Source organism: Coenobita brevimanus, chromosome 96 (assembly GCF_032717465.1).
Source record: "Coenobita brevimanus isolate Jiangsu-jjx chromosome 96, ASM3271746v2, whole genome shotgun sequence".
Lineage (NCBI taxonomy): Eukaryota > Metazoa > Arthropoda > Malacostraca > Decapoda > Coenobitidae > Coenobita > Coenobita brevimanus.
In genome coordinates, this window is record NC_137049.1 from 28307754 (window position 1) to 28323492 (window position 15739).

At 41.5% G+C, this 15739-nt stretch overlaps 1 protein-coding gene across 1 annotated transcript in view; it reads left to right on the plus strand.

Moving 5' to 3' along the window:
* LOC145413442 (WD repeat-containing protein 17-like) overlaps positions 1-15739 on the plus strand; it is a 163212-nt gene that overhangs the window by 39160 nt on the left and 108313 nt on the right. Inside the window, exons 7-11 of the mRNA XM_080283132.1 lie at positions 388-645; positions 1211-1503; positions 1755-1868; positions 9409-9622; positions 10288-10473. Coding sequence (XP_080139258.1) covers positions 388-645; positions 1211-1503; positions 1755-1868; positions 9409-9622; positions 10288-10473 — 1065 coding nt within the window. The remainder of the gene's footprint in view (positions 1-387; positions 646-1210; positions 1504-1754; positions 1869-9408; positions 9623-10287; positions 10474-15739) is intronic.

The window sequence follows — 15739 nt, forward strand, 5'->3', positions numbered from 1 at the left end:
TGAAGGGTGGATTAACTCAGATGTGATGTATTCAGGTGATGCAGTATTGCGTGCTAATAATGAGCAGGATATTATAGACTCATTCAGTTTTGTGAATGTTTGTATGTTTTGTACTCTGATGGTAAATATTGGTAAGAGAAAAGGGATAATTGTTGAAATAAAAAGTAATTCAGTGTGATGTGCTACTGTATGAAGGGAGTCCTGACTTTGTGAGGGATTTTAGGTACCTCAGTGTGGTAATAGAAAAGATAGATATTCAAATAAAATGGAAAGTACAATGGCACAAGGAAGAATGGTAGCTAGTGCTGTGAAGACTGTGATAAAGATATGTATGAGTGTTGATTAGTCCACTATTATTGCATTTAATCACTGCCCTCTCTCTTGCAGACATTGGGAAACCACGATATTCGGCCTTCCCTGAGGGTGGCGGTGTAGTGAATGATGAGAGTGAGGGACCCAGATTGGTTGCATTGGAATGGGACACTTGCTCACCAGACTATTTTCTGGTAGCATACCGAAGTGGGGCCCTGTGGTTGGTAGATGTCAACAGTATGCGAGTAGTCACTAAATATATCCTGCCCATGTCAGCAAGTGTGGGAACCCTTGCCTGGCTTCCAGATGCTCCTGGAATCTTTGTCACGGGAGGTACATTTCTTCAAGTGAATTTTAGGTTATAGTGTAAAGTCATTTATGATCAATCTTCCATGATGTAAAGAGAGAGTTAATTTGTTCATTAATGTTGAATGACAGAAAGCAGTGAGTGATCATTATGCAACATTTGAAGATGTATGTATGAGTTGTTGAATTCAGCTCTGATCATTGCACATGCAACTTGTGGTGACAGATATATAGAAATGAATAGTTTTGGGAATCCACTGCTTCCATTCCTAACAGAATACGGGTACATAAAGAAAGGGATACTGGAGAAATGATGAAGAATGTAGAAGAATAAAGAAGGGAATAATAGAAGAAAATATGGGGACAGAAAGAGACTGAGGGGGAATTGTGGCATTAAAATGGAGACAAATAGTGGCTGAGTTGGTTAATAAATGTGCCGTCTGAAGTAGCTCAGTAGTGACTGGTATGCATAACATACATGAAAATTGTCATGTTTATACCTGAGTTAATTCTTAGGTGAGTTATTCTGATCAGCATTAGTTAACCTTTTAAAAAGATGTAGCAGAGATACGAAGACAGTTTGCATTTTCAGATGCAGAGAAAGGGATACTGCGAGTATGGACCGTCAACAAACCAACCCCAGTTGAAAACCATGTCTTGAAGGACACTGGATTCCATGTGATTTGCGCCACGCGAGTTGAAACCCTGAGCCAGACCCACCAGGACTCAAATACCTTGGCAGGAGAACATAAGGGACATGACATGGAACGCAAGAGTGGAGGTGGCATGGTGGTACCCAGAGTGGCCATTGCAACTCTTTTCAAGGATGGTGGTGTTGGGCTATATCATCTCAGGAGGAAACAGTGGATATTTAACAGAGAACATGTGAGTAACAAAGGGAAGGAGCAAATACCGTAGGTATACCAAGGTAGCTATACACAGTTACAGTTTATGTTAAGAAAATACACAGTTACAGCATATGTTAACAAAACCAGTATTTGTGATATTCATTGGCAAATACAGCACTTCTCTAATCAGGCTTTTTGTTGTTGACTTTAGAAGTATGTTATATGTACAGTATTTGAGTAAAAAATTTAAGTACGGTATATATCTTAGACCATAATGATGTATTACAGGGACATATAGAAACAATATTTGACTGCAGCTTCAAGCCAGAGGATAGTGACTTGTTGGCCACTGGATCATTTGATGGATCTATCAAAATCTGGCGCATTGATACCTTGGAGGCTGTGAGTATTGATGTTTATCTGTTTGTAGTGTTGTTTACCATTTCAGTAGTATAGTAGTCCTGCAGTTAACTCGAGACCAATTTGAACTAAATACGTTTTGCACAGAAAGGTAAATCCTGACCTGGTCCAGCTTTAAAAAAAAAAAAAAAAAAAAAGTTTGCATGGGAAACTTCCACAAGTCGGACCCCATCCATGGCAACATTTGAAGGTTCCGAGCAGTGATGTCTTCCAACATAGCCACCAAACAGAATCAGTCTGCACCCTCCTCCCTCACCCTCTCCCTCTCTTCCGTTCCATTGTCTCTACTTGCCAGCCTTGATCCCTGGCTTCCCTGTTCGCATTAAAATGTGATCTTAGTTCTGTGTAGCAGTCTCAGTGCTTTTTGTTGTGTTGTGACTCTCCAGTCATCTGCCATGCCTGCCAATGGTGCTAGTAAGAAGCCTCACCTATGCTCTTGTGTCTAGAGGAAATGGGAGATTCTCCATCAGCTTGACGCAAGGAGTTCTTGATCAACACACCAAAGCACTTCAGCATAGACGAGTCAGCAGTGCGCACAGCTCAAACGTTCTGTGAAGGGATCGAGCAGCCAGTTCAACTGAGAGTTAAGGACAGTACAGGAAGGCTTTCTTGTGTGAGAATTGATGTGATAATGAAAACAGAGAAAGTGCTTTTATAGTTTGTCTAAAATCAGAGGAAAGTGAATATGGCAGTGGACAGTAATATTATTTGCCGAAAGGCTGTTGAAACACTGTATGTGGAAAAGTTGCTGAAGTGATGCAGTCTGAAAATCCTCCACCCTTCTCAGCTGACAATAGCTGGTTTACAAGATTCTGTTAGGTTAAAGAACTCCTTCATGGACAGGAAGGAGGTAGAGGATGGTGGTAACAAATTAGGTCAGGTGTTCAGTATGGACAAAACTGGTCTTTTTTGGAAACACCTTCCCCTTCCCACCTCTTGTTGGAGGAGGAAAATGCAGCATATGGGTACAAGGCCTCCAAAGTGTGCCTTTTGCCTGTAACACTATAGCTAGGTCTAAAGTAAAGCCTTTGGTAGTTCATAAGTTCACATGGCTGAGAGCATTGTAGCATGTAATTGTGGAGCAGTTGGGTGTTCAATGGATGCATTATTCAGGGGGTGGGTGACATCATCATGTGTGCCAGAGTGATTCAATAAGATTTTTGTCCCCACAACCGAGAGCACTGGAGAGGGATAAATCTCTCTTTTACAGTGGTCTTGGTTATGGACAGTTGTCATGGTCACTCGGTGTCTCATCGGCCATCGGCCAGCCATTGAAGTTGTTTTCCAGCAACCAACACCACTGTTGTTGTTCAACCACTTGACCAGGTCATTGCAACCTTCAAGGAGTTGACTGTACATGCACCTGTGAAGCTGAGAGAGGTGACTGACTGGGAGATGGAGGTGGCAGTAGTAGCATCTGAGAACTGGGCAGGCTTTGATGGTGATTCACCAATACCTCTGGCAACAAACCCTCAAGCAAATGACAGTAAAGCAGTTTTGGAAGGCATTTAATAAAAAGGATGTAATTAAAAAAAAAACATTGACATCTGAAACAACATTACCAAAGAGGTTATTCACCACGGGTGGCAGAAGCTACTTCCTCCTGTTTACCCCTACTGAGTTGGCAACACCAGTCATAGATATGCTGTGCCAGGCAGCAGAAGTGGCCCAGCAAGTGCCAGGGAAGGTTTTGCTGCCATCACTCATGACGACATCCTTCACATTATTAGTCTTCGCCTGTTACATAGGTGGAGACTATTGTTTTTGCCGGTATTATTATTATTCCAGCCTCAGAGTCTCGCAACGATTCCAGGAGAACCAGAGACTGTGTGAGGAATCTGAAGGGCCCACTGATGTGTCCTGGCATGGGCCATTGCTGATAGAAAAAAAATCCAAATCTCTCCAGTATGGTCAAGGTCATTGTAAGAAACAGTAACAGACACATGTGTTCTTCAACACCTTTGTCAGATCCCTTGTTGATTTTACACAAGAAGTTACCTTAGGGTCTTCAGATCTTGTTTTTATTACACATACATTACCACATGGCAAAGCTTCCTAATTGTGGCTACACAGTAAAAATACATTACTAATTGTTATTTCGGCCTCTGAGTCTCCCAACAATTCCAGGATAACCCGGAGACTGCGCAAGAAATCTGAACAGCCCAGGTTATGTGTCCTGGTGTGGACTATTGCTAATAGAAAAAAAAAAAATCATATCTCTCCAGTGGGGTCAGAGTCACTAGGAAACAGTAGGTGGAGACTGATGACTGTCCATAGGACATTTACAGAGCTCTAGTTATTATTATTCTCACCTCAGAGTCTCTCAGTGATTCCAGAAGAACCAGAAACTGCGTAAGGAATCTGAAGGGCTGAGGTTATGTGTCTTGGCATGGGCCATTGCTAATAGAGAGAAAAAAATCCAATCTTCTCAGTGGGGTCAAGGTCATTGTAAGAAACAGTAGCAGACACCTTTGTCTCCCTTGTTGATGTTACACAAGAAGTTACCTTAGGATCTTCAGATCTTGTTTACATTAACATACCTCACCACATGGCAAAGCTTCCTTATTGTGGCTACACAGTAAGAATACATAACTAAAATTATTATTATTCCGGCCTCAGATTTTCGCAACGATTCCATGAGAACCAGAGACTGCATAAGGAATCTGAACGGCCCAGGTTATGTGTCCTGGCGTGGTCCATTGCTGATAGAAAAAAATTCCAAATCTCCCCAGTGGGGTCAGAGTCATTAAGAAACAGTTGATGGAGACTAGTGACTGTCCATAGGACAGTTACAGAGTTCTGTTTATTATTATTCTTGCCTCAGAATCTCACAACGATTCCAGGAGAACCGGAGATTGCACAAGGAATCTGAAGGGCCTAGATTATGTGTCCTGGCATGGGCCATTGCTGATAAAAAAAAATCAAAATCTCTCCAATGGGGTCAAGGTCATTGTAAGATATTGTTGCAGACATATGTGTTCGTCTGCACCTTTGTCAGATCCTTCGTTGATGTTACGCAAGAAGTTACCTTAGGGTCTTCAGATCTTGTTTATATTACACATATCTTACCACATGGCATAGCTTCCATGTTTTGGCTAAACAATAAAAATATGTAACTAATTATTATTATTCCAGCCTCAGAGTCTCCCAGTGATTCCAGGAGAACCAGAGACTGCACAGGGAATCTGAAGGACCCAGGTTATGTGTCCTGGCATGGCCTATTGCTAATAAAAAAAAAATAAGTCCAGATCTCCCCCAGTGGGGTTGAGATTTGAAGACATTTTTTACTCTTGAACAGATTATATTTTCACTGCATTTCTGTACCTTTACTTATCAGTTTTTGTGTTTTTATTAGCTTATAGTATAAACACCAGCGAAGATGATGGTATACAATTTATACCAATATTACCAATTTCTGGTGGCATATTTGGCCATGGATTTTGTGTGTGTGTGTGTGTGTATGTGTGTGCATGTGTGTGTGTGTGTGTGTGTGTGTGTGTGTGTGTGTGTGTGTGTGTGTGTGTGTGTGTGTGTGTGCATTGCAGAAGCCAAAGACTGGAGAACTCTGCCAAAATTAGGAGGGGTGCTGTACATATAGTTCTTTTTTTTTTTCTTAATTTAATGCATTGCATTCTTAGTGTTTAGCGTTATTTTGGATATTCCTATGTGTGTTTTGATGTCTAAATATGGCAGAAAGACCAGAGAACACTGCCAAAATTAGGAGGGGTACTGTGCATATAGGTAGAGTTTTGTTGTTGTTGTTGTTTATGCAGGCTTTCTTATTGCTTAGGATTATATTGCATAATGCAGTGAGTGTTTTGATGTCAAAAAAGAGCCGAAAGGCTAGAGAACACAGCCAAAATTAGGAGGGGTACTGTACATATTGGTAGGGTTGTGTATATTGATATTTTTTTTGTGCATTGTTTTCTTAGTGTTTAGGATTTTATTGCATATTTCAGTGTGTGTTTCGATGTCTAAAAAGAGACAAAGAACCGCAAAACACTGCCAAAATAGGAGGGGTACTGTATAGGTATTAGGTTGGGTATAGGTAGGGTATGGGTACAGTAGAAGATATTGCTCCATATCCAGACATTGCCTGTATCCAGATATGCCTTTGGCTGTATTATGTCAGATAATTGAGGGATTACTGTATGTGTACTTAGGAGTATCATAATTATGAATGTTTTCCGTCCTGTTTTTCTTTTTTCTATACCAATTTGCCTAGCCCTGGGCTCTTACGCTCCTCTTGGGGTAACATAAGATTGGATGATGGATGGATGGATAGATTAATGTTTATTCCTGTATTTTTTTTTTTTTTTTTACTATGGGTAGTCTAATAATAATATTAGACTACCCATAGTATATGAGGGAGGGAGGGGTGAGTTGGGGGGAGGGGAGTCAAATGGTGGGTGACAGAGTGACTTGGAGGCGTTTTGTCTGTGGCTACCCTTTGCGGGATTAGGGCGTCGGGCTATAGATAGAATAGATAGATAGATAGGTAGTCTAATTCATGTTGAAAAAGAGAAGACAGATGCTGTTTTTAGTCTGTTTCAAGACAGTGGGTGCTGCTTCTGTGTGTGTATAGGCTGAACCTTCTAGGCCAAGATTTGATACGACCAAAGATTAGCTCCTCGAATGAAGGAGTTAATGTTAAGGGAAGGGAAGGGTTTACATCCATGTATTCACCACGAGAACACCTCATATCTTGCTGAATTGTGCATGCAAAACAACAAATATTTGAAATGAACAAACTCAGTACATAATAATATACTTATAAATAAAAATATCATATTTATGAATGTACAGTACTCCCTCTTTCTTATGTTCTTAATGTTTATTCCTGTATGGAGTTTTTTTTTTACTCTGGGTGGTTTAGGAAAGAGTGGAGAAAGATAATGGGCGCAGCTGTGTAGGGACAACCCTCGTGGTAAAAAACAATGATAGGACCAAATACGTTGCCACTAGACCACATGGGAATTTACGGTGTTGTGCAGTGTTAAGAAAATAGAATTCAGAGTGCAAAGGATGAAGTGCAGAGTCCAACACTGGCATGTTGCAACTCGTGGCGCAAGTAAGAACAGAATGTGCAGTGTTAAACAATTAATTCACAGTGCAAAGGATTAAGTGCAGTGCAATATTGGATTATTGTATGTGCATCAATTGCACCTTCACCAATGTCATAGCCATAGAGGAGGTGGGTCAGTCTTCGTGACAGTCACAGACGTGTTGTAAGTGCCCTGTACACTGCTAAATATTTTCCATACTCACTTCTAATTTCTCATTCTCTGGTTCCATTTCTATTATTTAATGGTTTCTGTCCCTTATTCATGTGTATAGGGTCTTAATAGGTGCTGTGCATGTCCAGTAGAGAGTTATTTAGGTGGCTTTCAAAGTTAGGTTGGGTTGGGGTCTATAAGTACATGTCCAGGGGCATTTTTCCCAAGTCCCGGACATGCCTTTGGCTCTATTACGTCAGATCTTGGAGGGATTACTGTAGTTGACTAGTGTAAGGAAGAACCTAAATTGTTTTACAGGTTTGTTAATGGCAAATTGAAACAAAAGGAAGGAATCAGTATATTGAAAGTAGAAGGAAATGTAAAGAAAGATGCAGTTATGCAAGCTGAAATGATGAACAAATGCTTCCAATCAGTCTTCACTAGAGAAAGTGATTTTGTCTGGGAGTGACTAGAGATGTAATGTTAAAAGATGTAAAAGTTCAAGTTCAAGAAGTGTACAGATTACTGGAAACTCAAGATCTGAGGAAGGCCCAGGAGCAGACGGGATCTCTAATTGGATACTAAAGGAATGCGGAGAACAACTAGTGGATAAGATTCACGGTTTAATTGTGTGTTCTCTGGAAGAAGGGGAAGTGTCTCAGGAATGGAAAAGGACCAGTGTGGTAACAATTTATAAGGGAGGGAACAAGAAAGAACCCCTGAAGTATAGACCAGTGTCCCAGACCAGCATGGTTGCAAAATTGTGCGAGAGAATCCTGAAAGACAAATGGATAAAATATCTGGAGGAGATGGACATTCTGGCAGAAAGTCAGTTTGGATTCAGAAGTGGAAGAGCGTGTGTTTCCAACTTGTTGAGCTTCTACTCAAGGGTGATTGACATGCTACAGCAGAGAGATAGCTGGGTGGACTGCGTGTATTTAGACCTGGAGAAAGCCTTTGACAAGGTACCCCACAAGTGACTAATGTGGAAATTGGAACACATAGGAGGACTGAAGGGGAACCTCTTGGAGTGCATGAGAGACTTTTTGAGAGACAGACAAATGAGGACAGTAATAAAGGACAGGTAGTCTAGGTGGAGGGAAGTAAGCAGAATCCCACAGGGCTTGGTGATAGCGCCCGTAATGTTCCAGATTTACGTAAACAATTTGGTAGATGGAATGAACAGTTATGCAAGCCTGTTTGCTGATGATGCAAAGATCTTGAGGAGAGTACAAGTTGAAGAAGTCTGTAAAATGCTGCAGGAGGACCTGGATAGGACTCATGATTGGAGCCGGATGTGGGAAATGATATTCAATGCAAAAAAAATGTAAAATATTGGAAATGGGTAAAAGTACCAAGAGACCATGACTGAATTACTTGATGGGTAATGAACCAGTCACAAATGCAAGAAGAGAAGGTCTTGGGAGTGCTGGTTGAGGATAATTTGTCAGCTGAAAAACACATTAACAAGATAGAGAAATGTGTAATCTCTTGACTAACATAAGAGTAGCATTTCGTTACATGGATGAGGAGGTGGTGAAAAAATTGATAGTGGCCATGATCCGCCCCAGGTTGGAATATGCGGCAGTAGAGTGTTCCTCACATAAAAAGAAAGATATAAACAAGATCAAGAGAATACAAAGAACAGCTGCCAGGATGGTCCCAAGCCTGGTAGATCTGTTGTACAAGGAATGGCTGAAAAAGCAAGAGCTGCGTACCATTGAAGGAAGGAGAGAGTGGGGTGACACGATTGCAGTATTTAGGGCCATGCTGGGAGTAGAAAAAATTGACAGAGATTATCTGTTTGTACGGGATGGGATAGTAACAAGAGAACTCAGAATGAAACTGAAAAAGCCAAGTTGCTTGCAGGATATCAAGAAATATAGTTTTCCATATACAGTAGATGCCTAGACCTGTGGAATAGCCTGGACAAGGAGATCATCCAGTCTAGAAACGTAAATGAGTTCAAAGCAAAATTTGACTTATTGAGAAACGGAGACAGGACCCTACGAGCTTACCTCATTTCCTATATACCACAACTAGGTAAATACAGCTAGGTAAATACACACACACATACACACACACACATACAGTTTTGCAGGGGTGTATCTGACTGGACCTCCACCATTCATTTTCCTCGCTTGCATTTCCATTTACAGTACATTATTACAGCCTCCATTGCACTGTTCACATCCATCAAATTTGTAAATAATCTGTGCTTTTGTCATGCATTTTAATTATCATTCAAGTGATGAACCATTGAAATTATTCAGTCCTAAGTACAATATTTAACAACTCATGCTCAGGTTGATACACTTCCTAACATGGGCACCATCATCTACTCTCTGTCATGGGCACCAGCGGATCTCAACTGCATTGCCGCTGGCACATCTGGAGGAGTTGTATTTATCTGGGATATAGGCAAGCACAAGATACTACAAGAATTCACTGCACATAAAGAAAAGAAAGTGTTTTGTGTGGCTTGGAACCAAAAAGATGCCAGGAGGATAGCTTCTGCAGGTATGTGGAGCCATGAACTTTTTCTTTTTTAGCAGTGCATTACATAAGTGTAATATTTTCTATTTATTTACACATTATTTTGGCCCAGTTTTATCAGTACATGAACCTGATAGTCTGTAGAGTGAAATTAGGCCTGTCAGTCACAGGTAAGCAACTGCTTCTGTGGGAGCTTCTTACAGGTACAGTACATTACATACATTGTTTAGGAATTCATCACCCTCTTGTAGTAGACAGCACTTCACCAGGGTCCTTCCCATGGCCAGATGGGAGGTTTGCCTCCCAGGTAGACACCACAGTTGCTCACCCAGGGTGGACAGCGTCACCACACGTAGGCTTCTCATCAGAGCACTGTATTTGTTTAATTATGTGGTGTATTATAGTATGTTTCATGATAATGATGAATGTAATAACCTGTTAATTTTTGCACTGTGTCTATAGTACAATATGCTGTATACACATTGCCATATCTTAAGATATGTTCACCTGGTTTTATGCTCGAGCTTAAATGCTCTAGGATTTTTATAGCCTGGATTTCCTAATCTCATAAAACTCCTAATCCAAATAATCCATTAAATAAAGCTAGAATAGTAAGTCACTTGAATTATTATTATTCTGGAGATTGTGTTACAAATTGCAAGAATTGATTATGTGATATATTCCCTCAGGTGAGTGTGGCTACTGTTATGTACACCAGGTTAGTGGCACACTGCTCCAAGATTACCGTCATCCTGGGCCTGTTTATGGCTGTGACTGGCGGGATGCAGACATGTTGGCCACTGGATGTGAGGATGGGCGTATTAGAATCTTCAGTGTTACCAGGAATAAGAAGGATCCAATCACTGAGCTTAAAGGTAAAGATTTTAATACTCTAGTGTTAGTTTTGATAGGGACAGCTGTGTTGGATATATTTATACCAGGAATAAGAAGGATCCAGTCACTGAGCTTAAAGGTAAAGATTTTAATCCAGTACAGTACTTTATTTTTAGTTTTGCAAGATAGCTATGATGGATATATTTGTACAAAAATGCAGTAACATCATTTTTCCTTTCCATTGGTACACTGCACTCATTCTGACTTCCTGACTTATTTCCTGTGAAAAGTTCATTGTACTCTCAATACCTCACTTTATCAGTTTGATATACAGTATATGTCAACCAGCTCAGTCTGCCCACCACTGTTGGAGGGAGGCAGTGAATGTCTGCACAGGAGCTATGAGTGTTATTGCAGTGTAGGGGAGTATGGATCTGAATCCATCTGACCCCTCTGAAGCATTTGGGAATATTGCAGTATAGTAGTTGGGTGCTTCCACCATCTAATCACTCAGTTGAGTGCTGTCCTCAGGTGGCTCTACATAAGTGACAAACCAGCTAGTTTCCTGTTCTCCGGGAAACCATGTACTGTATCACATTGAATGGTAACCAGAGAGCCAACAGATAGATGTCTGATGGTCTAGTGAGTGAGGGAGCTCCAACCAGCTGTTACCCATAAGGGTCTAAATTCAAGGGATGCTTCAGGTTTATTGCACATGTAATGCTGCTTAGAAGTTAGCAACTGGTCTCTCATGCCTTCACTGTATGGGCTGCTATTTTGTTATTGAAGTAATGAAGGATTGGGTAATGGATGTATGGATCATATACTTCATCAATTCTGGTTGCCTTCTTGTTCTTCAGCTGTCATATAGCATTCTTTCATTTCTGTCATTTTTACATTCTGATGTACTTTATCTCATCTTTTTGCATCAGATATCCAATCATTTTAACTACTTTGCTCTTGTCTACCCCATTCATAAATTTTTCAGAGTAGTCTGATCATCTTCTCTTCCCCTTGCATCATATTGTATCGTTTATAAAGCCTGCAGCATGCTTGCATGTGTTGGCCTTGGTCACTTAATGGTGGCTGTCCATGCTGCTCAATCTCTGGCAGCCTCCGTATTCAGTCCTTTATCTGAGGTGACACTCTATGACAGGGCTATTCAACTGGTGGCCCGTGGGCCAAATTCGACCTTGAGTCACTTTTCATTGGCCCTTTGACAGACTTGGAAGAACACAAATAAACAGATAAACATAAAACAGAAAATTTTGCATTTTTCTTTTTCTTTTTTGTGCTTTGCAGGAAATGTAAAAGCAAATTATATATGAATTTTTTGTTTTGTTCTATGTATACATGTTTAGATAGAGCAAAAAATGGAACTAAAATAAATATATGGCCCTTCTATCAATCTGAGTTTCATAATCTGTCCCTGCTCCTAAAGTACTTGTATAGCCCTGCTCTATGACCTCGTCCCAGGTCTTTTTCAGTCGCCTCTCGCAACCCTATCCCCGAAGTTCACACTTCTCACCTTCCACACTGAATTGTCCTTCTCCCTCCTCTCAGTATGTCCAAACCATGTAAGAGTACCCCTACTCATAACAACATCAATTACAGTAAAAGTCCAGTAATCCGAATGGCAGGGGGACCGAGGGTCTATCGGACTATTGTTTTTTTTGGACTGTTGGGAGGGAACTCTGAAAAGAAGAAATATGTACACTCACAATTTTTAATTTCTGCCAAGGGGTGCCCCCTTCCTACCTCTGCATACCCAGGGAAGAGGGGAGGGGGGGACAAAACAAGCTCCACCCGCCACTACCCCTCCCCCCAACTCTCCCCCATACCTCTACCCCTCCCCCTCTCCCTCCCCACCCATCATTCTTAACTGGCAGTTACATCTCAAGCTGATTTCATGCATAACGTTCTTGGTGACAGTACTAATACAAACGTAGAACACTAGGATATGTTAAAAGTATATAATATAACTATCAACATGCTGCAGCAAGAAATTAATGCATTATGATGTTGACAGTAAAATGAACGTTAACAACAGGCCCCCCAGGCCTCGTGTGTTGGGTGCACTGCTTTGCACACACACACTCACACACACACACACACACACACACACACACACACACACACACACACACACACACACACACACACACACACACACACACACACACACATGGACACACGCAGACACAGACACGCATGCATGCAAGCACACGCAAGCACCCAACACATGAGGCGTGGGATGACCATTGTTATCGTTTTTGTTTTACTGTCAATGTTAAAAAGCATTAATTTCTTGCTGGAGTGTGTTCATAGTTATATACTTTTTACATATCCTAGTGTTTTATGTTCATATATTAGTAATGAGACCATGATTGTAAAGTATGAGGTTAGCATGAGATATAACTTCCGGTTAAGAATGACGAGTGGGGGGTTGGGTGGGGTAGGGGTGTGGGGGAGGGTTGGGAGTTGGGGTAGAGGCGAGTGTGGCTTGTTTCGTCCCCCCCTCCCATCTTTCCTGGGTATACAGGGGTATGAAAGGGGCACCCATTAGCAGAAATTAGTGATTGTGAGTGTACATGATCATTAAATAAATACTTAAAATGATATGGGTTATTGTTTTACTCACCAGAAATGCATAGAAGTGTAGATGAATAGCTACAGGCATGTACATCCAAGGCCAAGGGCAACTCCAAACCAGATAAATCCTTAGATACAGCCCAGAAAAATTAAAAAAAGGGCTAGAAAAATTAGAAAAATTTCACCTTGAAACTTTCGGAGTATTGGGATTTTCAGATAATTGGTGACTGGATTGGAGGACCTTTACTGTATTTCCAGTCTCATCCTTCTTCTCAACTCTCCATTTGTAATCCTAGCCCACCCAGGCCACAGATTCAAGGATGCACAACACATCCATCTACACATTGTCATTTCTGTACATTTGAGCCTATAAGTATCCTCTTCCTTTACTGACTAAATCTCACTGCCATACAGTATTACTCTCCTAACACATGTTAGGAGAGGCAACAGCTCCCTGAACTTCCTTCACCATCCCTTACTTTAGCCCCAGAGCTTGCTCCAGTCCCACCTCTAGCACATAACATGGCTCCCAAATAGCAAAAGTCTTCCACACACTTGAGAGGCTCTCCAACGAGATCACTTGTTTCACACCTGACAGTCTTTAAATGTTCTGCTCGTCACACTGCACACATGAAATCAGCATTAATCACAGTCTGCCTCTAATACCGCCACATCTCTTATGCACCCACTTATCACAAACACTGCACAAGATGGAGTTACTTCCTACATCCTTATGGCAGATTGCATGTGGTCACATTCCCTCTGCTTTGCTAGTACTACCACCTGTCTCAGAAACCATCACTTTTGTTTTATCTGCATTTACTTTCAAACACTTGTTCCCCATTCTGTCTCTGCATTTCATTAATCTTTCCTGCACCTCTCTTTCATTCTCTGCAATCAACACCAAGCCATGAGCATACAGGATCTTCCATGGGAGGTCATTTATAAGTGCATCAAGCACCATGACAAGTAACAAAGGGCTCATGATTGACCCCTGATGCTCATCAACATTCCCGGAAAACCCATCAGTCAAATCTCCGTAGACTCTCACCTGGGTGCAAGCACCCACATACATAGCCATAACCACTCCAACCTGCCACTCATCGATCCCAGGCTTTCTCATTACCCACCTCACCACCTCCTGGGGAACATTGTCAAAAGCCTTCTCCAAATCAACAGAAACTAAGTACAGCTCCCTCTTCTTTCATGTAAATTTTTCCTGAAGCTGTCGGAGTGTAAATATGGTATCAGCAGTCCCATTGCCTGGAATAACCTCACACTGCATCTCATTATCATTCACTCTATATCATACCTTCTTGAACACTCTCCATTACCTTCATTATCTTGTACAGAAATTTCCTCTGTAATTTCCTCTTTCCAGGGCATCACCATTATCCTTATACACATGTACAGTCAGAGTCTTCAGCCAGTCATCTGGGACAGTGCACTCATATATAATTGAATTTATAAAATTCATTCATTCATTATCTGATCCAGTGTTGCCCTGTGAGGAGCGTAGGAGCCCAGGGCTTGGCAAGTTGCTCCTGACATTTAAGATGAGAGTGACCAGTCTCACTCATTCCTGAGTGGTATTACTTGAGCAGTAAACCCCAACCATCCCATGGATATAAACCCGCCCAGGCTCAGTCCGATTGGATGCCTTAATTACGCACTAAGCACCAGATGCCATAATTTGATTATTTGGTTACCACCCAGCATAGTTAGTGGTTTCCTGGTGCACAGGAAACCATTTGGCTTGTCACTCAGTGTAAAGTCACCTGTAGACAGAAGGAAGAGGAAAGAATGAAGGAAAGAAAGACTGATGAGGATGGAAGGAAAGAAGGACGGAAGAGAAGGAAGGGCAGTCACCTTAGAGCAGCATTACATCGAGTGAGTGGTTGGTGAGTGCCCCCACCTACCACTAAGTGGTAACTAAATTCTCCTCTTGTATCTCCTGAGGCCGTCAACATTTCTGGAGTCAACCCAGACACACCTGCCACCGTCCTCACCTGCATTCTGCTTATTGTTCTGCTCACAGTAGTGGCATCATTCAAAGACCAAGGGCCAAACATTGGATCTGCTGACTCCAAACCTTCCCTGTTCCAGTCAAACTTCTCATTCAGCAGCTGGTTATAATGCCCGCTCCATGCATCTGTAATATCTCCACTGTCCTCCACTACCTTTCCATCATCATTCTTTACACACTGCTCACATATGATATCCTTGTTTTCACACTTCCTCTGATTTGTCACCTTACATACTATATTCTTCCTTTCAGCATTATCTAGATTATCCAGTAAGTCTCTGAAACTCAGATTCAGCCATGTATATCTCCTTTCTAACCCTGCACTTTGCAGCCAAGTATTTCTATCTGTTACCACCGCTCTTCCATTCCCAGAAAAGTCATCTTTTCTCCTTAACTGTGTTTCTACATCCTCATCCCACCACCATGTTACCTTATGTCTTGGAGGACCCTTTGTTCATCCACACACTGAATCAGTTTATACTTGAGTTCTCTGTACTGTTCATCAACACTTCTATCATCATCCACCATTCTACTCATCTCACTGTAGAAGGCATCACTTACTGCTTGACTTTTCTATCTATCTATCTATCTATTGCCAGATGCCTCAATTCCATTCGGGGTGGCCACAAACAAATCGCCTCCACGTCGCCCTGTCCCCCGCCATTTCACTGCCCTGCTCCCAACTCACA